A 23415-nucleotide genomic window follows, 5' to 3' on the forward strand; every position below is an offset into this window, starting at 1 on the left:
TAGGATTACACGAAGAGGGCCCATTGAGTTCCCCACACAGTCACCAGATCTTACCCCTATGGACTTTTACTTGTGGGGAACTGTGAATGATCAAGTCTATCAACGTAAGATGTACACATGCTGGAGGCTGTTTGCCAGGAGAGTACAGGGGCATGTGCAGCGATCTCCAGTGCAATTGCGGGGAACATCTAATGTAACTATCTGCTTAACTGAAGACAGTAATTAATTAATTAATTAATTAATTAATTAATAAATAAATAAATAAATAAATAAATAAATAAATAAATAAATAAATAAATAAATAAATAAATAAATAAATAAATAAATAAATAAATAAATAAATAAATAAATAAATAAATAAATAAATAAATAAATAAATAAATAAATAAATAAATAAATAAATAAATAAATAAATAAATAAATAAATAAATAAATAAATAAATAAATAAATAAATAAATAAATAAATAAATAAATAAATAGATAGTTAGTTAGTTAGTTAGTTAGTTAGTTAGTTAGTTAGTTAGTTAGTTAGTTAGTTAGTTAGTTAGTTAGTTAGTTTTCGTTCCGTTAAGGAGTGTATACAGTGTTCTGAAGGACTCTGTATACGTGAACTAGCCACCCCACTTGGGCTCTTGTGTACAGTTAGCATAGGATTTTCCCCAAAGCAATTAGGTAATGTGTAAGACTAGCGCTTCTACTGCGATGAGTATGCATGAGTGAAACCCATACTCATTCTTAAAATTAAACTAATAAACAAAGCGAGTCAGGAGTAAGTGAAATTTTGCAAACCAAAATAAATGTAATTTGTGGTAAATGTGTATGTCGATGCATAATTGCTGCTGTTGTTTCCTTTTACATCAAGATGAACTTTATTCTAGAACATGGAAAGATAAATTTTATTCATGTCACATGTTACAGTATTTTGAAAATTTTAACATCTTATTTGATTGTGTAATAAATAATTTCCTCAATATTACATCGTGGTCTGCCTAACATTATTTATAGCTATAGTTTCCTTGTCTTGTCCATTCTAATAAACATATGTTCCCCATCACAAATTCAGGATGCAATTGAAGTTAGCCACTACCCATCACTCATTTTAGGCTACTGACAGCAAGGAATGAGAGTAAAATTCAGGCCAGTGAGATGAAGTTACTGAGGAGTATGGTAGGGAAGACAAGGAAACACAGATTAAGAAATGTTGAGGTCAGAAAAGATATAGGGGTAGAAAAACTGAGTGATAGGATGGAGAAGAATAAATTGAGATGGTTTGGACATGTTATGAGGATGGAGGAGGGAAGGAAACCACAACAAGTGTTGGGGGCTAAGATAGAAGGAAAAAGGGCAAGAAAGAAGCCCAGAGCAAGATGGACAGGCTGTCATGAACAGTATAAGAAAAAGACGACTGGACCGGAATACAATTACAGAAGAGAAGTGGTGGAAGGAGAGGCAATGGTGGAGAAGCGCCATCAACACCACAACCTGGCAAGAGCTGGACAAGGGGAAATGAAAATGATGATGATTATGATTTTATCGCATGCGAACTGAACACACCTGGGATCTGCTGACTAGCTTGGGGCAACTAAAAATGTGGTATGTATAACGGGACAATATCTTAAATATCACAGGTAAATTTCAGTACTTCATTTGTATTTCCCATCTTCTCTACCTGGACATTATCCTTGTATCCAACAATCTTTACATACCGATGACCGACTTCTTCTGCCTGCTGTAAATTCTCACATATACAATCCCCTTGTTCATTAATTATTTGTTGCATGTACTTTTTTGAACCAGTTTCTGCCATGAAGTATTCTCTTCCATTTTCCACTAAAATTCAAATGATTGCCAATTATGCTAGCCATCATGTTGACCTTAGCTGACTTCTTTCTAGATTCAATTTCCTAGTAAGTTCTTTCAATTTCTTTTTACTTCCATAACCATTCCCAACTCTATTGCTTTCTAACCTGCACCTCCTTCTTAGTCTCTCTATTTCTCTGTTAATATATACTGGATCTTTACCTTTCCTTGCTGCCTTTATAGGTACATTCACGATTTCACATTCCTCACCTACTGCTTTAAACCCATCCCAACTGGGTGAGTTGGCTGTGCGGTTAGGGGCGCGCAGCTGTGAGCTTGCATCTGGGGGACAGTGAGTTCGAGCCATACTGTCAGCAGCCCTGAAGGTGGTTTTCCGTGGTTTCCCATTTTCACACCAGACAAATGCTGGGGCTGTACCTTAATTATGGCCATGGCCACTTCCTTCCCACTTCTATCCCATTGTCGCCATAAGACCTATCTCTGTCGGTGCAATGTAAAACAATTTTTCTTTTAATCTCACAGACTGTTTACATTTTTACTAACCATTTTCTACCAATAATAATTGCTTTTTGAAAACTCCCTCTTGCTTATAAACCATATGGTGTTGCCTGATATTCCTACTTGTATAACCTTCCTTTTTACTGCATTTATTTTTAACTACAAGAAAAACTGCTTTGTGATCACTTATACAAACTACCACTTCAGTTTCTCCATGAAGTTCATCTGGTTTTAGACACACAACATCCAGAAAATTCTTCCCTCTAGCTGGTTGTCACTTTCTGATTCAGCTGTCCTACCCAGATTAAGTTATTTACCAACTGCTGGTCATGTTTCCTGTCATTAACATTTCTTTCCCAGTTGTTAATATTTCTAAACAGATCACCTGTTACAATAACATTCCTTTCTGTGTCTTTTCCCATATAACTGACCATCTTATCAAGTAATTCTGCATCTGCATCATACTTTCCAGATCTGTATAAACCACAAACATTGTGTTGTCTATTATTTCTAGAGATGAGCCAAAACATAGAATTTCATGTTTCTCTTTCATAATATTTTTATAGGTTACATATTCTTTTTTCGCTAGTATGAATATTCCCCCTCCTACCATTCCTATCCTGTCTCTTCAAAAAACACTCCAGTTCCATGAAGAATGTTCCACATCCATAACATCACTTGTCAGCCATGAGCAAACTCCAATAACAATATCTGGTAAATATATATATTAAATTACTTCATTCTACTATTTTCTTTACAATATTTCTACAGTTCAACACCAACACCTTCATGTCATTCTTACTTGACTTCCGGCTTCCTGTATTCTTATCACACCTTGAAAAATTTTGTGTGTGTACATACCAAAACTATCTAGTTACAGTGGTTCCTATTTCACACATTTTACACTCATAACTAGCGCTGAGTAGCATCCTCCTCCCAAACTAGCAAGTGACGTGCACTGTGAATGCTCCTGCATTGAGGGGTTAACACTTGAAGTAGAATGATTCATGTTTGGAATGATGGATTTCAGTTCCATAACCTGAACTAATTTTCCCAGCTCCCTGAAAAGAATAAGAATTACATACTCTTCAAGTGAGTGTCCCTCAATTTGGTTTGTAATTTTCTCCCAGCTTTTCCAATGATCATTATCTTCTGTGGAAGGTTTACCACTAGTTTTATGCAGCTCCTTAATAGTTTGGTTGCTCAGCGATCCATTGAGGTGAGCATGCAGTTCCTACAAAATAAAAAAGTTCACATTACAACTGTTGCAGCAAATGTACTAAATAAAAAGAATACACTATTTTGTCTAAAAAAGATTTTAAAAAGAACACTTATCGTACCACTGAAAAGGATTTGTATACCTGCATAAGCAAAGTTTCAACAAAAGGAAAGATATTTCTCCCATCTAACACAGAGCAAGCCTCAGCCATGTTTTTAGTTATGCCCTGTTTCCACGTGTTGTGTTGGGGCGAGTGGATGACGGATTAGCCACCTGGAACACATAGTTTGCCCAGTGTTGTCATGGTCTCAGCTAATCTGCAATAAGCTTCATACACCTCAAAAGCCATTTCCCTCGTCCAGCTCCTGTCAGGTTGGATGTTTTTGGCACCCTTCCATCTTCCTCTATCCAACCACCATTATTCCTCCTCAAATGTGTTCCAATCCAGGGTTCTTCTAATTATACTATTCTTGATTTGTTTCAATCATCGTAGTCTGGGTCCCATTCTTACCCTCCCTCCTCCTATCTGAGTCTCCATCACCTGCTTCAGCATCCATCCTTTTTCCATTCTCATATGTCCAAACTACCTACCTTTATCCCTCTCCATTCTGTCGTAAAGCCTCTCCACTCAGACGGCGTTGTTTCTTACTCCGCCCTTTCGTGTCCTTCCTATAATACTTCTTATAAATGTAATTCTACTGGTGTGGATTTTATTCTCCTGTCTTTTTGTCAATGTCCAGGCCTCCACCAAACATGTCAGTATTGGGTAACAGAATATTTTATACATCACCTCTATACACTTCACTGGTACTTCCTTCCTCCACACCAGGTTTCTCACACTCTGATAAAATGCATTTCCCTGTTCATTCCTTTTACTGATCTCCATGTCCAGCCATGCATCCTGCATCAATATGCTTTCAAAGTACTTGAATCTCCCCACAATTTCAAGGTTTTGTCCCTTTATTTGTATAATGCCTTTTCCTTCCCTTTCTCATCTAGTGAACATGATTGTCTTACTCTTTTCCACCCTGATTATCATCCCATAATTTTCAATAAACTCACTCAATGTCAAGTTGCCCTTGTATTTCCTCACTGTTTGCTCCCCACACTACAATTTTGTACGCAAACAGTATTATCTTCATCTTCCTGTCCCCATATATTACCTTTGTCTCCTTCATTATTTTATTCATAACTATTACGAATGACAGTGGTGACAGCACACTTCCTTGTCGTAGCCCAATTTCATTCCAAAAACATTGTATCCTTCCCACAGGTGTCTGGACAATGGTGCAAACATTTTTGTACATTGCTAGCACATATTCTATCATTTGATTTCAAAATCCGTTCTGTTGCATTACTTCTCACTGGGTACATTATCATATGCCTTTCCTAGATCACGGAATGCCATCGCCATCTCTCTTCCAAACACCCAATGTTTTCCATTAACTGCCTCATAGGGTCCAGTGTTGATCTTCCATTTCATATGCTATATTGCTCTTCTTGCAATTGTCCTTCCACCCTCCTCCTCATTCTCTTTTCTAGCATCCCTCCCCACTGGAACTGCTAGTGGCTTTACGTCGCACCGACACAGATAGGTCTTATGGTGACGATGGAATAGGAAAGGCCTAGGAGTCGGAAGGAAGCGGCCGTGGCCTTAATTAACATACAACCCCAGCATTTGCCTGGTGTGAAAATGAGAAACCACGGAAAACCATCTTCAGGGCTGCCGACAGTGGGATTCGAACCCACTATTTCCCGGATGCAAACTCATAGCCGTGCGCCCCTAACTGCATGGCCAACTCACCTGTTTTTTCTTTTTTTAGTATCCTTACAGACATTTTTCCTACCTGAGATATGAGTGTGATTCCTCGATAATTATCACATATCTTCTTGTCCCGCTTCTTAACATACTGTAGGTATTATCACTCCATTACTCCAGTCATTTGGTACAGGTTTTAATTTCCAAATACACTTAAACTGCTTATACAGCCATTGTAGACCTACAGGTCGCTGCATTTCCCCACTTTCGTTCATTTGAAAGTAATTTTCACCTCTTCCATTGTGATTGCTTATGGGTTCTATATACTCACACTCTACCTCTATCATCTCATCTACACTCCACCTCAAAGATGGCTGCTTGTTACATTCAGGTGTCGGTAGTTGTCCGAGTAATACTTGTGTTTTCGATAGTTAAATACGCCTGCGGTCCGGTTCGTTTGTGCCGATGTAATTACAGTACTCTTAAGTTTGACAGTGCGTGAGAGACAGTTTGGGAAAGAGTCCTAGTAATTAATAAATACAGTTTATCTGGCCTCGTGGGTTCTCTCAACGGCTCGAGGTACTTGGTGTGGCCACACTGAAGTAAAAGGTGCCCCCGCGGCCAAGGGAGGCCAGATCGTCCGCAGGTATCCAGCCATGTACTAGCCATCCTAATGCTAGCGCTCTCCGGAGATCTACAAACGAACCCAGGACCCAACCAAAGCATTGAAGGTATGACATTTTTCTATCAAAATGTGAGGAGTATGCGTAACTGGCTACTGACTTTAATGCTGGATTTTTTATTTTTATTTTTGCTATTGACTTTACGTTGCAACGACACAGATAGGTCTTATGGCGACAGTGGGACAGGAAAGGGCTAGGACTGGGAAAGAAGAGGCCGTGGCCTTAATTAAGGTACAGCCCCACCATTTGCCTGGTGTAAAAATGGGAAACCACGGAAAACCATCCTCAGGGCTGCCGACAGTGGGGTTCGAACCCACTATCTCCCGAACACTGGATACTGGCCACACTTAAGCAACTGCAGCTATCGAGCTCGGTGCTGGACTAAGTGAAGGGAACTATGACTGTATTGGTAACAGCGAAAGTTAACTTAACAAACAGTAGCTGATACTGAAATATTAACAGACAGTTACACTGTATTTCGTTAGGACAGAAATTCCGTGAACACTTCAAAACTGGATGGTGAAGGTGTTTTACTAGCTGTAAAGCCTGACCTTGGACCAGTGTCGAAACCTGAGCTTGCTGGGAACTGCGAGTGTCAAGTAGTGAATGTCAACCCTCAACCCAGTCGTGTTGTCATCATTGTGTGCTGCTACCTGCCTCCAGATGAAGTGAACGACCGGCTTAGCAACCTACGTCAAAACATTGGGAAACATTACATCTGTTCTCAACTCACGGGACACTGTTATTGTGTGCGGCGATTTTAACTTGAACCAATTAGCTTGGAAAACTGATGAATCGTCAAAAGTACAACACATTATCAAACAGAGAAGTGAGGAGGTATTCTTACAATGTTAAAATTTGGGTAAAAGCTCCACATTTTCAATACAATATGTGTTGTATAAGATTGTTATTTACAATATATTTTATTTAAGGTACCAGTTTTGACGCCTGTATATGGTGTCATCATCAGCCTAAAATTGTAACCAAGCAAAAACACATACTAAATTGTCTTTACAATGTACACAAATGACACGTTACAGAATTACATACTAAAGTTCAAATAATATGAAATATGTGGCACGTGTTTTCTTTACAATGTGAAATAGTCTTATATGGCTTTTTGTGCTATTAAGAATACTGGTAATGGAAACCAAGATGTGATTAAATATAGGTTAAAAGTCTGATGTACAAATTAAAATCTTGATCAACGTGTTAAAATCATGTTCTTCTAGTAAACGTGTGGAAGAACATTTTTTGTTGTTAAGCAGGTTCTTCAAATTCTTTGTATTACCGGCACATTATGAGGTGGTGGGATTATACAAGTAGGCCTCAGTTGTTTAGGCCGCTGTTTTTCCCAGTCCAATAGGGCTTGCCAAGCCTATAAGAAAAAGAAGCCTGTTTAGATGGTTATAAATTTAAGATGGGGCAAGACAAACGTGAAACCTGTGTAGTAAGATATATATTCACAGCAATAGAACCAGCTTTTGGGTGGTTAGGCCGTGTGCATAATGCAGATATATGAAGATATATATTGTGCAGTGTGCCTTGCAGCTTGTCGTGTTGAGAGGAGGAGTGAAATGGAGAGTGTGTGTGTGTTAGCACAAGTTGGTCGGATGTGCTGGGGAAGGTGGGGAAGGTGGGAGGAGTGAGGGTTAGGAAGGGGAAGCAGAAGGTGTTCAAAGCGGGTCAGGAGGGCGGTGAGGTAGGAGCGTGATGCGCAAGAGGGTATTATTTATAGCATGAAAGATTGTACGCCTATTTGAAAGCTTGATGCTTTTAAAGACTAATTCAGAAGTCAAAGAGGATGTTAGCTTTTTCCAAAATTTCATTAAGATTTGAATTAGGGTTGAAAAACTGGTCCAAGTGAATAAAACATTTTTCTGTAGTGTCAAGGAGGGGGCCTTTACTTATGTTCCTAAGAATTTCCATATCCTGATCTATAGTACAAAAGTTGTGTTTTGATTCATGAATATGTTGACCCCCTGCTGAAAACCTGTTATGTTTGATGGCATTGACATGTTCCACGTATCTAATTTTAAAGTTGTGTCCAGTCTGTCGGATGTATGAGGATTTACAGCCATTGCATCTAAAACAGTAGACACCTGACCTTGAGAAGATATTGGTTTTGTTAACTGTGTAACCAGTTTCCAGTGGTTACACGATACACAGTAAAGAAAAGGAAAAATTAAATTACACGGCACTTTAACACCTTTAGCACAAAACAAAACTTTAGATGAACTGCATCAAGAACAAACAAATGAACATCAGGTTGGGCAACGTGACGACTATAGAAAGGGAGTGGAGCGGCATGGGAACTACACCAGGGCCTCTGGGATACGTAGGTTGCAGGTTTCAAAAAACCAATGGTGATCTCTTGATCTGCGATATTATTTTCCAAAATAAACATTACAAAGAAAATTCGAAACAAAATCCATCAATTCAAAAGTCCAGGTACGATGTCTCAAAACAACAAATTAGATGTAAATTGCCAAAGGTTTTTACAAATACAACATTAAGTGACAGTTAACGCGCTTTCAGACAATCGTGCCACAAAACTGAAACACGAGGAAAATCAGAAATACTTAAACTTGACGCAGAGGCCAGTTCAACTTCCTTCCACACCAAAAACACTTCCGATGCGGGGCAGAGGAAAAACTAGCGTGCGTCACGTGATACAAGGTTACTGGAGGCAAACCCCAAGGGAACCACGTGTTTCCCTCTCGCCACACAGATCCACCAATCAAAACCCCTTACCAAGCCGCGATGTTTTCACAATATTCCAGAACATCGCCTAACCCTAATCGCGAACTTTCCATCTTCCAAAATTAGTAAAAACATGCTTCTAGAATCAACAGGGGCAGACACACCCTGTTCCGAAAGTCTGCGTGATGAAAATTTCCAGAACATTCCGAAATATCACTCAACAATAACAATTATTTACAACTTAGTAGTTACATTTACAAATTTAGATTAGATGAAAGGAATACAAATAAAATATTCTACAATAATATTTTACACCATTTAGTAAATATTTCTTTGAAAGAGACATATTCAACAGGTCTCATTCTTCCTCCCCCCCCCCCCCCCCCCGAAAATCGAGCTATGCTCGACTATTACCATCAGTAAAATGAAAATGTTAAAGGTCCACCTTTTCAATAGCATGAATGTTTATTGATATGAATATATATCACATAACGTCTAGAGAAGGTTGGTACTAGTTTCGACGCTCATTGCGCGTCATCATCAGCTAACAAATCAATTGAGCAAAATGCAACTTATCGAATAGCAATATATAACACATGATAGCACCTACAAGACAAATGTTAAACTATGATTAGTCGAAATATAAAACACATGGCAGCAAATACAAGGATTAATGTTGAAAGCTAAATTGTCAAAAGTTAAAACAATGAAATCAAAACAGAGAAGGTAACAATAGTTAGGGTACGATACACGAGAAAGTAGTCCAGCTTGAGGTTTGTAGAACATAAGGCGTATCTATATACATTTAAATGCACCAACTAAGGCAAATTTTAAATGTTACATTAAAATGATGAGGGTATGGTGCGTACAACCATCTAAAACAAGCGATTCCAACTGAGGTGCCCCCACGGCCCCGGCCGGTCCCGTCAGCAGCCCCGGTGCTGTGCTATAGCACCGTTGAGGTGGTGGAGGAAGTGACAGAGGCAGAACCACAGGTCGTCAAGTCAGCGCGGAGCTTATGAAAACAATATTATTTATGACAGTTCTGTGAACACATAAACACACAATTTATTCTGTACGACTTTGCGTTTGCCTTAATGTACATTTAGCGTTTAAGTCAATTGCTGACATCGTTTTGCGGCAACTAATTTACCAATAATGGGTACAATTCATTTGGCAGTAGAAATTCTAAGTACAGCCTCTAAGTTTGCATCAGACAGAGATGTCCTAGTTCTCCATTTATTTAAATTCAGAACTGAAAACATCTGTTTTTTGCAATCTTCAGAGCAACAATAGCCCATAACGTGCTCGAACTGCACCTTCTGAAGTATTGGGTTCAAGTATCTGTGGGACAGGGAGATAAACTAATTAAAATAATTATCTTTGTGGGTTCTTTTTTGCAATAGGTCTTATGGCGATGATGGGATAGGAAAAGGCTATGAATGGGAAGGAAGCAACCGTGGCCTTAATTAAGGAACAGCCCCAGCATTTTCTTGGTTTGAAAATGGGAAACCATGGAAAACCATCTTCAGCGCTGCCGACAGTGGGGTTCGAACCCAGTATCTCCCGAATGCAAGCTTACAGCTGAGCGCCCCTAACCGCGCCACCAACTCACCTGGTGTTTTTTCTTAGCAGCACATCTAAGTCTAATTCTAAACAGTTCTTAATAATACAAAACCAAAAACGAAAACAAATCTCCTAAATTGCATGTAAAACAACTCCTAATGAGTAAGTTATAACGTATCCCTAAAGAACTTAGCAATTCCGATTTTAACTTAGCAATTTGTTCGGTTCTTGATGCGCCAACAATGTATCATAGGTGGAAACATGTTTATTGTGGTAGTGTCGTCGCACGGTTGAAGACTTTGCGCTTAAAATGACATGACAAATTAAACAGTGAGCTTTCCCTTCGGTAGTGAGAACAAAATATGAATCCACCCATATGAAGGATTAAACGACACTTTTAACGAAGTTGAAACCAACTGCTGCACTGTCTGTTCTATCGAGTAGATTCTACTGAGAATGACACACACAGAGAAAGAATGAGAATGAATGTACTGTCTCTTACGCACACATGCATCGACCACTGCGCGGGGTAGGTGGGGAAGGAGGGGAACGGTGCTGCTGAGTGCAGCGTTGGTGCGCCCCGGCACTAAGTGCTCGAGTTGGAAAGGCCTGATCTAAAACATATGACAGCACCTATAAAGTCACTGTTAGATTATAACCAGTTGAAATGATGTCGTGTGTCTGACTGTTAAACATAACATTTTTGAGAAGGTTTCCCAGTTGTTGAGTCTTGATAAACAAGAGAATAGTCCAGCTTGAAGTGCATAAATCATAAGACCTCATATGTTATCAGTGGGAAGAATAATCTTGTTCTCTTAAGTTGCGGTAATTAACAGGCTTAATTCAGGTGGTATTGAAGCCAAAAATGTGGTCTTGTGAAGATCATAATTTGAATTAACGTCATGATTCCCAGTTCAGTATGGAAACGTGGAGACCTGACGAAAAGATTGAAAGCCAAATTAGGTGCGATATAAATGTACACAGCCAAAAGAAATATAAGGGAAAGGAGGCGAACTCACCTTGAGTAGCGTGATGGCATAAATGTTGAAAGGAGGGGAGCTGGGCTAATGAAAAGAGCAATAATGGAGGGGAGGGGAAGGGGGAAAAGGAGGAGCTAAAGCTGAGGAGTAGGGCTATGGTGGGGCAGAGGGATGAGGTAGTGGCGGTAAGTGACTGGGATGTGGATTGCACATGGCTTGAAAGATAGCGCTAGTGTTTGGAAATCTGATATTTTTAAACAAGTTAAATTAAGAAATCGAAAAGGATATTAGGCTTGTCAGAGATTCCATTTAAGTTGAAGTTAGGATTAAAGTATTGATCAAAATGGATGAAACAATTTTCGATTATGTTCATGAGAGGCCCTTTATTGGCCATTTGAAGGATCTCTAAATCGTGTTCAATGTCGGTAAACTTGTGGTTGGAGTCAGAGATGTGTTGACCTATTGCTGAAAACCTATTGTATCTTATAGCGTTGACGTGCTCTGAATATCTAGTGGTGAAACTGTGTCCTGTTTGCCCGACGTATGAGGAATTGCAGTCATTGCATTTGAATCTGTAGATTCCGGGCTTTAAGAAAGTATTGGTCATGTTAACTGATGGGGAATTGTGCAGAATTTCAGAGTTCCTGTTATTTGTTCTGAAAGAAATTTTTACGTTATGTTTACTGAAGAGATTGGTGATTTTGTAGACATCTTTGTTGAAAGTAAAGGTGGAAGAAGTGGCCTTATGATTTATGCACTTCAAGCTGGACTATTCTCTTGTTTATCAAGACTCAACAACTGGGATACCTTCTCAAAAATGTTATGTTTAACAGTCAGACACACCACATCATTTCAACTGGTTATAATCTAACAGTGACTTTATAGGTGCTGTCATATGTTTTAGATGGTTATACGCACTATACCCTCATCATTTTAATGTTACATATAAAATTTGCCTTAGTTGGTGCATTTAAATGCATATAGATACGCCTTATGTTCTACAAACCTCAAGCTGGACTACTTTCTCGTGTATCATACCCTAACTATTGTTACCTTCTCTGTTTTGATTTCATTGTTTTAACTTTTGACAATTTAGCTTTCAACATTAATCCTTGTATTTGCTGCCATGTGTTTTATATTTCAACTAGTCATAGTTTAACATTTGTCTTGTAGGTGCTATCATGTGTTATATATTGCTATTCGATAAGTTGCATTTTGCTCAATTGATTTGTTAGCTGATGATGACGCGCAATGAGTGTCGAAACTAGTACCAACCTTCTCTAGACGTTATGTGATATATATTCACATCAATAAACATTCATGGTATTGAAAAGGTGGACCTTTAAAATTTTCATTTTACTGTAATCCCAGTTCAATACAGAACAAAATGAAGTTTCTAACTTTCAATATTACCATCAGATTAACTGGGGATGGGGGGTTTGATGACACAAGGAAACTTACCCACCATAGCACTGATATGTTGTAAACAATAACATAATGGCATTCACAAACGATTTTCAAGTGTACAGTGCACTGATAGTTCTCAGAATGTTTGACAGTCACTTACTTCAAGTTGGGCCTCTGCTTATGTTCCTAAGAATTTCCATATCCTGATCTATAATACAAAAATTGTGTTTTGATTCATGAATATGTTGACTCACTGCTGAAAACCTGTTATGTTGATGGCATTGACATGTTCCATGTATCTAATTTTAAAGTTGCGTCCAGTCTGTCCGATGTATGAGGATTCACAGCCATTGCATCTAAAACGGTAGACCTGACCTTGAGAAGATATTGGTTTTGTTAACTGACTTGAAATTGTGCATAATTTCCAAGTTCCTGTTGTTAGTTCTATAGGAAATCCTCATGTTATGCTTCTTGAAGATATTTACAACACTATATATGTCCTCATTAAATGTGAAGGTGAAATAAGCGGCCGGTTTAAGTCTTTCTTTTTTCTAGAAATTATTAATGAATTTCCCTACTAGGAATGATAATTTTCTAGACTTAATTTTAGTCTCAAACGAATTACTTCGGAGTGGAGAGTGCGTAAAAACTGAAAAAGTTATTCCTCTGATCACCAAGCCAAAGAAATCTTCCTGCCTATGCCAAGGATATTTTGCTTCAAAGCGCAAAACGAAGTCATATTTGCATTGAAGAAAGCTGATTTTTCTTTAATGAGGGACCTTTTATCCCCGTGCCCCTGGGATATGATTAAAGAGTCCCACTCTGTGGATGAAGCTATGAGCACCATGAGAAGGAAATACAAAAGATCAAGTCAAGAGTGCGACTATGTGCAGTTTTCCACATTACGAAGTGAATGTAAAAGACTGCAGCGTGCTAAGTACAGGGAGTACGTTATGTCGGTAGAAGATGGCTTTTGGAATTTCATTAATAGTAAAAGAAAATCTTCCCGCCTGCCTCGCACTATGCTAATAAACGGAACTGAAATTTACGAAAAAGATAAAATTCTAAAACACATTTGCACAAAATTTCGTAAAGTACTATTCTCCTTCTGAGCCCTTGAAAGCAACCTTTTCTCCCCCATTTTCAATAGATCCAGTGTCTATTCAAACTTCTGTGGCAGAAGTGATACGGATCCTGTCATCGGTGGATATCAACAAATAATGTGGGCCTGACGAGATACCTGGCATCGTCCTCCGTGAACGCGCTTCCCAACTGGCAATTCCACTATGTGAAATTATAAATAAACAATTTAAGTGTGGGTGTTTTCCGACTGATTGGAAAAAGTGTTACGTAATCCCTATCTTTAAGAAAGGTGATAAGGTGTTGTTTGATAATTATAGACCAGTAGTGCTGCTCTCACTTTTATCTAAGGTGGCGGAGAAAGTCATATATAATCGCCTGTGTGACTCTTTTAGTCGGTACATAGACCCATCACAGCATGGATTTGTTAAAGGCAGGTCAACTGTTACCAATCTGGCAGTTTATTTATCTTCAATTTCAGATGCATCGGGCAAAGGTAAACAGGTTGATGTAAAAGGTAAACAGGTTCTACTCTTTACAATACGAAGCCTTGTTGAGAAATTTGTCAGCGTATGGAGTGACAGGGAGTATTTTCGAGTGGCTAAAGAGCTACTTGACAAAACAAATATGTTTGTCAAGTCCGAGGGTTTGATTTCTAACCCCTATCAACCTTCATCTGGCATCCCACAGGGATCACTGTTAGGGCCTCTTCTATTTGTTTTGATTATAAATTATATTACTACAGTCATTCAGAGCAGTGAATGTCTCTTGTACGCTGATGACTTGAAACTATACAAAGTCGTAGAAGAAGACAGTGATGGCGATTATCTACAAGAAGATCTGAAGCAAATATGCGAGTGGTGTGGTAAGTGGTCCCTTAAAGTGAATAAAGTCAAGTGTGGTGTCATGTCATTTACTCAAAAATGAACACCTGTATTTTACAGATATGAAATCAGTGGAAAAAGTTTGAATCGCGTGGAGGAGTTTAATGACCTAGATATAATTCTTAGTAACAGGAATGGCTTATCCTTTGAGAAACACATCGATAGTAATATAAAGAAATCTTTCAGACTCCTGGGGTTTGTCAAAAGGAATCTTAAAGATTTCAGTAATATTGCATGTGCCAAAATACTTTTGTTCCCCGGTAAGACGCTCTCTCAAGTATGGTTGTGAGGTGTGGCTCCCGTATCAGAAAGGCCACATATACCGTCTCGAGAGAGTACAGATAAGGTTCATGAAGTGGATTATTTTTAGATTCCTTGGCATGTCACTCTCTTCAAGCAGGTATGAAGAATCTGTAAACATTCTAGGAATGAATACGCTGGCAATGCGCCACAAAAGTGCAAATGCAATGTTAGCGATTAAATGCTTGAAGAGTAAAGTGGACTGTCCGGCTATACTGGGGTTGATCCCACTTCATGTTCCAAGCAGGCAAACAAGGCAGATTTGTACATTCCACCTGCCCAAATGTAGGACGGTTGCATATGAAAATTCTTGGTTCATGAAAGCCCTTAGGACCATAAATCAGCTGGGTCACTCAACATTTTTCACCACCATTCCACTGCAATTCAGAAAGCTCTTCTCAAGGATGGAACATGCTAATTTTTTAAATATGTAAAAAAATCTGTAGAAAACATGTGACGACTTATATCGGTTTGTTTGTATATATATATATATATATATATTATTTAATTTTTATTTTATTTTTTATTTAATTTTCTATTACATCATCTGTAATTGGGACATCCTGTAGCAGATAAATACATTCTATTCTAAATTCAGAAGTTCACCTGTTCCATTATTTCCTCTGGTTGCATTATTTTCTCTCCTTTTTCCCCCTTCACCTGCTTTGTATAGACTTTCTTTTCTCTTCCTTCTTACAACTGCAAATAGCATCCTTTCATCGCTATACACACCCTCTTCCACTCTCGTGTAAATCCTTTCCAGCTTGTCATTGTTTCTTCACTTACTACCTTCTTTTCATTTCCTGATACTTTTACCCCTATTCCATAACTGTTCTGCTTTCTTCCTATTTTCTTACAATTGGCTTTACGTCCCACTGACACAGATAGGTCTTTTGGCGACAATGGGATAGGAAAGGGCTACGAGTGGGAAGGAAGCGGCCCTGGCCTTAATTAAGGCTCAGTCCCAGCATTTGCCTGGTGTGAATGAATGCAAGTCTGAATCCAAATCTTGCTATACAAACTAATGTCTCCAACTGTGAACAAAGTATTAGTTCCAATCCACAGAAATTCTTGCAATCTAAAAGGTCATGTAGTAATATTCCTTCAACAGTGCATCTTAAGGAAGTTACAGCAGATACTGGAGAAAATATTGCCAATCTTTTTGCTAAACACTTTTCATTTGTTTATTCTTCTTATCAGATTAGTATGGCATACGATAATCATTTTTCTGTCAATCTGTCAGTTATCAACATTAGTAAGGCAGAAATTTACAACAAACTAATATCTCTGGAATTAAAGAAAACAGCTGGACCTGATGGTGTTTCAACTTACCTTCTCAAGTACTGCTCATTTGTGTTATGTAAAGCACTCTTTTATCTGTTCAATTTATCATTAAACCAAGGTGTTTTCCCAGAGGATTGAAAGAAAGGATGTTAGTCCAGTTTTCAAAAATGGTGATAAAACTGACATAAAACAATATAGACCAGTTACAATTTCTCCACATATTTCCAAAATTTTGACTCAATAATTCTTGACAAGATCACACCTCTCTTTAGAAACATCATCATTGATTGAGTATTTTGAAGATTTACTAAACCCAGAATGATGCACAGAGAAAGTAGAAGCAGGGTGGAAGTAAGAAATATGGAGGAAAAAAAAAAAAGACAACATGGGCAGAAGTGGAGCTGGCACTGGACAAGATGAAAGGAGATGATTTTTTTTTCTAGTTGCTTTACGTCGCATCGACACAGATAGGTCTTATGGCGACGATGGGATAGGAATGGGAAGGAAATGTCCGTGGCCTTAATTAAGGTTCAGCCCCAGCATTTGCCTGGTGTGAAAATGGGAAACAACGGAAAACCATCTTCAGGGCTACCGACAGTGGGGTTCAAACCCACTATCTCCCGATTACTGGTGCGACTGCAGCCATTGAGCTCGGTGTTAGATGAAGTGAGTATTGAGATGGTGAAGGCAGCAGGAGAGGTAGGGAAACAGTGGCTTTATCATGTGTTGAAAGTAGTATGGAAGGAAAGGAAGACCCCTGAAGATTGGAAGAAGGGAGTAATCAAACCCATTTTCAAAAAGGGGAATAGAAAAGAGTTTAAGAACTATAGGGGAGTCACAGTGATATGCCACTGTGCAAAGGTGCTTGAGAAGATTCTGGAGAATAGAACCAGAAAGAGGGTGGAAGAAAAGTTAAGAGTAGCATGGCTTCAGATTAGGAAGGTCTACAGTAGACCTTATATTCACAGTTAAGACAGCTACAAGAGCGTCATTTCAAATGGGGTAAGGAACTTGTGATGGCCTTCGTGGACTTTGAGAAAGCTTATGACAGTATGTGTAGAAACAAGGTATGGGAAGGCGTACAGAGAAAAGGTGTCGAGGAACAGACCGTAGAAAGAGTGAAGAAGATGACTAACACTAAACAAATATTAAAATTTACCTATGACAGCAATGACATTTAGAGTAAGATGCAAAAGCTGACAACTAGAAAAGCTGCTGGAATTGATAACGTTTCGGGGGATATACTAAAGACAATGGGTTGGGATATAGTACCATATGTGAAGTACTTGTTTGATTATTGCTTGCATGAAGGAACTTTACCAAATGAATGGAGAGTTGCTATAGTAGCCCCTGTATATAATGGAAAGAGTGATAGACATAAAGCTGAAAATTACAGGCCAGTCAGTTTGACATGCATTGTATGTAAGCTTTGGGAAAGCACTCTTTCTGATTATATAAGACATATTTGCAAAATTAATTATTGGTGTGATAGAAGGCAGTTTGGGTTTAGGAAAGTTTATTCCATTGAAGCCCAACTTGTAGGATTCCAGCAATTTACAGCAGATATCCTGGATTCAGGAGGTCAATTGGACTGTATTGCGATTGACCTGTCCAAGGCATTTGATAGGGTAGATCATGGGAGACTACTGGCAAAAATGAGTGCAATTGGACTTGACAAAAGAGTGACTGAATGGGTGGCTCTATTTCTAGAAAATAGAACTCAGAGAATTACAGTAGGTGAAGCTTTATCTGTCCCTGTAATAATTAGCAGGGGAATTCCTCAAGGCAGTAATATTGGACCTTTATGTTTTCTTATATATATCAATGATATGTGTAAAGAAGTGGAATCAGAGATAAGGCTTTTCGCAGATGATGTTATTCTGTACAGAGTAATAAATAAGTTACAAGATTGTGAGCAACTGCAAAATGACCTCAATGTTGTGAGATGGACAGTAGGCAATGGTATGATGATAAACGGGGATAAAAGGTTGTGAGTTTCACAAATAGGAAAAAGTCCTCTCAGTTTTAATTACTGCGTTGATGGGGTTAAAGTTCCCTTTGGGGATTATTGTAAGTACCTAGGTATTAATATAAGGAAAGATCTTCATTGGGATAATCACATCAATATGATTGTAAATAAAGGGTACAGATCTCTGCACATGGTTATGAGGGTATTTAGGGGTTGTAGTAAGGATGTAAAGGATAGAGCATATTTGTCTCTGGTGAGACCTCAACTAGAGTATGGTTCCAGTGTATGGGACCCTCACCAGGATTACTTGATTCAGGAACTGGAGAAAGTCCAAAGAAAAGCAGCTTGACTTTTTCTGGGCGATTTCCGACAAAAGAGTAGCGTTACAAAAATGTTGCAAAGTTTGGGCTGGGAAAACTTGGGAGAAAGGAGACGAGCTGCTCGACTAAGAGGTATGTTCTGAGCTGTCAGTGGAGAGATGGCGTGGGAGGACATCAGTAGACGAATAAGCTTGAGAGGTGTCTTTAAAAGTAGAATTTGAAAACAATGGTATTTCTGTATCAGTCATGTCCATAGTAACAAGGAAAGGCACTTTTTACTTTTCCGTAATTTCTCTCTGTATGTATGTACACGCATCACGAAAAAACGGCTGAAGAGAATTTAATGAAAATCGGTATGTGAAGTCAGGGGATGAGGCACGGTAATCTAGGCTATAAATCATTTTTCTTATGCTGAGTGAAATGGTAGCCTAGGGGAAGACCTAAAATTTAATTCTCAAATATTTATATTATTAGTGGTCCTATCGATAAATACTACATAACTAAGGTTATAAAGAATTAAATTTCCGATCATTTATGTCATACATTGTTACCGTACTGGCTTTGATAACACAGATATTCATGAATTTGTATTTTTGTTGCCAAGTCCATATCAACGCCGAGCCACGAGAAAATGGATTAACAGAATTTAATGAAAGTCGATATATAGAGTCGGGGAATAAGAAACTACAGTCTAAGTTATACATAATTTTATTTGCCCTGTATGAAATTGTAGTTTAGGGGAAGGCGTCTAAAATTTAATTTTTAAATACCTATGTTATTTGTCCTATCGAAAAGTACTACATAACAAAAGTTATAGAGAATACAATTTCCGACAATTTATGTTTTATTCAATTTAACCGTACCGACGATGATAAGAGTGGTATTTCAGAGTCGGAAGAAAACTAAATATGAAGACCTACAATATTGAAAGCGCATAACACTGATCAACAATAACATTACATTGACCATTGTTTGTGGTGATGTTCTTTGTCTCTTATGCTGCCTCTCAACTCCGACAGATGGGATTACTGCTGCGTACCGAATGAAACAGCCTGACTGAATATTGGCGGGAAATAGCTGAGAAGTTAGAAAACTTTCTTCTTTAGCATGTCATTCCTCTATTGCATCCATTTTCTGATACCGTACTGCTGGTACGTAACCACTGGTTCATCGTAGTATTCCAGCTATTCGATCCCTACTCTGACGCGCTGTTTTGAATGAGCAGTGTGCACTCTTAAGGCAGAGGCTCACGTAGTAGTAGTAGTAGTAGTAGTAGTAGTAGTAGTAGTAGTAGTAGTAGTAGTAGTAGTATGACCTGGTCTAGAATTACAATTTAGGCATATTCCAAATTATAGCACCACAATTCACTAAATAACTCAAAATTCAACCCTGAAAAGAGCCGTTTCTTAAAAAGAGCTTCTTCCTCTTCACTTTCATTAAATTCTACATTCATTTTATTCAAAATTAGCAGTGAAGAGGGGGTTTCTTCTCTGGCTTGGAGGAAAAAATTGTTTCCAATTCAGATAGATTTTTCCACTGCCAGTGTAGTGAAATGAGATTTTCCAACTCATCGGGTACTCCTAGGAAACAGATTGGTAAAAGGGCATAGTTCTTGCTCTGGGACTCTCCAATATTCGACCCCCCTGAAAAAAGACTAAGAGTGTTCACAGATCACGGCTGTCCCCGGGCCTGGTCATTCCAGCTCTGGAACTTTGGACTGTTAGATCAGCAGTGTAGTACTGTACATTAAAAGTAAGGAAATGTATGGTTTTTCATTTGATCGAGTATTTCATGTGAAATCATTGCTTTTACTCGTGCCATTCCTACTGACCTATGTTCATTTCAGTTGGGAAAAACCACTACGACAGTATTTCTGTTGATGTAAAAAGGCAGGTGGAGAGTGAGTGTCTGCCATTATAATGCAATTCCCTAACCTGATTGGGACTGATGGTAGGCAAGTGGGCCTACCATTACAATGAAAATTCCCTAACGCAGTCTTTATACAGGGTGGCGCACGAAATGTCATACACTGGAAATTGTTTATAGAAAATGTAATATACAACATACTGAATACAAAATGGCGTTACAACATTCACTGACGTGCATGGTTAGTCCGTGTGCAGGACATGTTCAATATGTCCACCTTCTCGGTGTACAACAGCTTCGAGACGAACCCGCATACTCGTGATCACTCCACGACACAAGTCCTCACTCAGCCCTCGGAAGAAATTCATAATGGCCGCTTGCAATTGCTGTACATTTTCTGGTTTATGGCGGTAGATTGTCTCCTTCAAATATCCCCACAGGAAGAAGTCGCAAGGATTGAGATCGGGGCTATGCGGTGGCCACATTGAGCCGCTCTGAAGACACTCGGGATATCGGTGGGACATCACACGGGGCTCGAAATGTTCATTCAAGAAGTCCAGAACAACATTTGCTGTGTGCGGACGAGCTCCTTCTTGCATGAACCATTGTGTCTCTATTTGTAGTCATGATGCAAAGAGTTCTGGAAGGAAACTGTTTGTCAACATGTCCAAGTAACGCGCACTATTGACTGTGTCATTAAAAAAGTTTGGCCCAATAATTTCATGACTGCAAATTGCAGCCCACACACACACACACTTTCACACCATGACTTTCAACCTCGTGCATAATAGCAGGCCGTTCTTTCGCCCAAAACCGGACATTCTGTTTGTTCACTGCACCATTGAGATAGACATGTGCCTCATCACTCAACCATGTGTTGTGCAATACGGGATCACCTTCTGCAATAGCCCACGTAGCAAACTGTACTCGCTGTTGTTTGTCAAGCTAATTTAGTTTATGAACTGTTGTCGTTTTGTATGGAAACACGTCAAGGTCAGGCTGCAGTATTCGCTGAATTGAACGACGAGAAATCCCCAGCTGAACATATGCAGTTCTGGTGGATTTGGAGGGGCTCCGAGCCAGAGACGCTCTCACAGCAGCAACATTCTCCGGTGAGCGGAATGGCTTGAAGCGGGGCCGTTTTCTCTCCAGTATGATGCCTTCTGTTTCAAATTGCCTGGCCAGTCTGTTTACCGTCTGCCGGCAATGAGCCCACTGAGTAAAGAAATGAACACGAAACCTTTCCTGGGTCCGAGCTACGCTCTTTTCTTCTGCATAAAACAACACTATCTTCACCTTCTGTTCACGCGTCAATCTCACTTTGTCCGCCATGCTGTATAACTGGCAGCCGGAACCCATGCGCGACATGTGGTGCTGCCTGTTGGATCACCCATGAAATAAGGTTTCTGTTCACGAAAGGACATGGTTGTAAGCCCAGGTTTACACATTTTATGAAACATTTCCGATGTATGACATTTCGTGCACCACCCTGTATGAGAAAAGACGTTTGGTATTTCTCCGTCGCGTTTCTAGGGTAGAGTTAAGAGCTATGCAATTTAATACAGTTTTGCTCACGTGTACTTTACCTAACCTAGAATACTGTATACAATGTAGAATTCTGTAGCAAAGCACGGGTACATCGCTAGTATGAAGATAAAGTTGGAATTCAAGAGAACAAATTGAGACAAATATTCGTTTATAGGAAGGGGAGTTAGGGATGGGAATAACTTACCACGGGAGATGTTCAATAAATTTCCAATTTCTTTGCAATCATTTAAGAAAAGGCTAGGAAAACAACAGATAGGGAATCTGCCACCTGGGCGACTGCCCTAAATGCAGATCAGTATTGACTGATTGATGTAAAATGGGAGTGTCAGTTGTGTGAAAATAGGAGAGAGAACAGGCTGGTTTGAGCAAAAAGGTAGATTAAAACAAGGAAGTGTTCTGTCACCTTTGCTCTTCGTAGTAACAATGGACGAGATAATGACAAAAGTGGCAAGAAAAATTGGAGGGAAAAAAATGAAAGTGATGATATTTGCAGATGACTTTTTAGTCTGGGGAGAAAAGGAAGAGGATATCCAGGAACAGTTAGATGCTTGGGTAGATGAGGTGGAACAATATAGAATGAAATTTAATGCCCTAAAGAGCAAGACAGTGATCACAACTAGAAAAAAGGAGACACCTACGAGAGGGATATTGCTTGGAGGGGAACAGCTTAGGAAGGTAGACAGTTTCAAGTACTTGGGACGTATCATAGAGGAAAGTGGAAGAAATTATAAGGAAATAATCGAGCATGGAAGACAAGTAGGAGCATTCCTGAAAAGTGTCAGAAGCCTGGTTTGGAGCAAGGATGTCTCTAAGAGAAGCAAAAGGGTGATATACAGGATGTACTACATACCTATTCTGACATACGCAGCTGAGACTTGGGTAATGAGGCAGAGAGCAGTGAATAGCACACAGGCAAGTGAAATGAAATTTCTGAGAAGCAGGATAGGAGTGACAAGATGGGATAAGATGAGAAATGAGAAGGTTCGAGATACAGTAAAAGAAGAGCCACTACAGAATATGATAGAGAAATCTAGACTTAGATGGTATGGGCACATGAAGAGAACGACAGAGGAAAGGATTTTACATTACATGTAATAAATATCATTTTTGGTCCGTATTGATGATATTTGATTGAAATAATAACAATAAGTTATTTATTAGACCACCTAATCAATACAAAATCGTCTTGGATGATTTACATAAATTTGTTAACTAATAGTGGTACATGTTTCGCCTTCCCTGAAGGCATCATCAGCCATAGTCTTAACCTTAAATTCAAAATAAGCGTCTAAATAACATGTAATAATGAAATGAATTTCAAAATTTTGAAGAGATTTGAAGTAAAATAACATTAAAAATAACAATGATGGTTTAAAAATACAATGTGATGAGATATAATAGTGGAAGTATTAACAAAATTAACATTAGAAGGCTGCTAAAATAAGTACAATGGATAAAACAACAGATTGTTATACAACAAGTAGTAAGATTGCATAAAAATAAAGTTGATAGTCTGGCGGTTATAAT

The 23415-nt window shown here is 38.8% G+C and overlaps 1 protein-coding gene across 1 annotated transcript in view; it reads right to left on the reverse strand.

The window, feature by feature from the left end:
* LOC136863932 (adenosine deaminase-like protein) overlaps positions 1-23415 on the reverse strand; it is a 384258-nt gene that overhangs the window by 273415 nt on the left and 87428 nt on the right. Inside the window, exon 3 of the mRNA XM_067140373.2 lies at positions 3406-3554. Within this exon, the coding sequence (XP_066996474.2) occupies positions 3406-3554 (149 nt within the window). The remainder of the gene's footprint in view (positions 1-3405; positions 3555-23415) is intronic.

This window comes from Anabrus simplex, chromosome 2 (assembly GCF_040414725.1).
Source record: "Anabrus simplex isolate iqAnaSimp1 chromosome 2, ASM4041472v1, whole genome shotgun sequence".
Classification (NCBI taxonomy): Eukaryota; Metazoa; Arthropoda; class Insecta; order Orthoptera; family Tettigoniidae; genus Anabrus; species Anabrus simplex.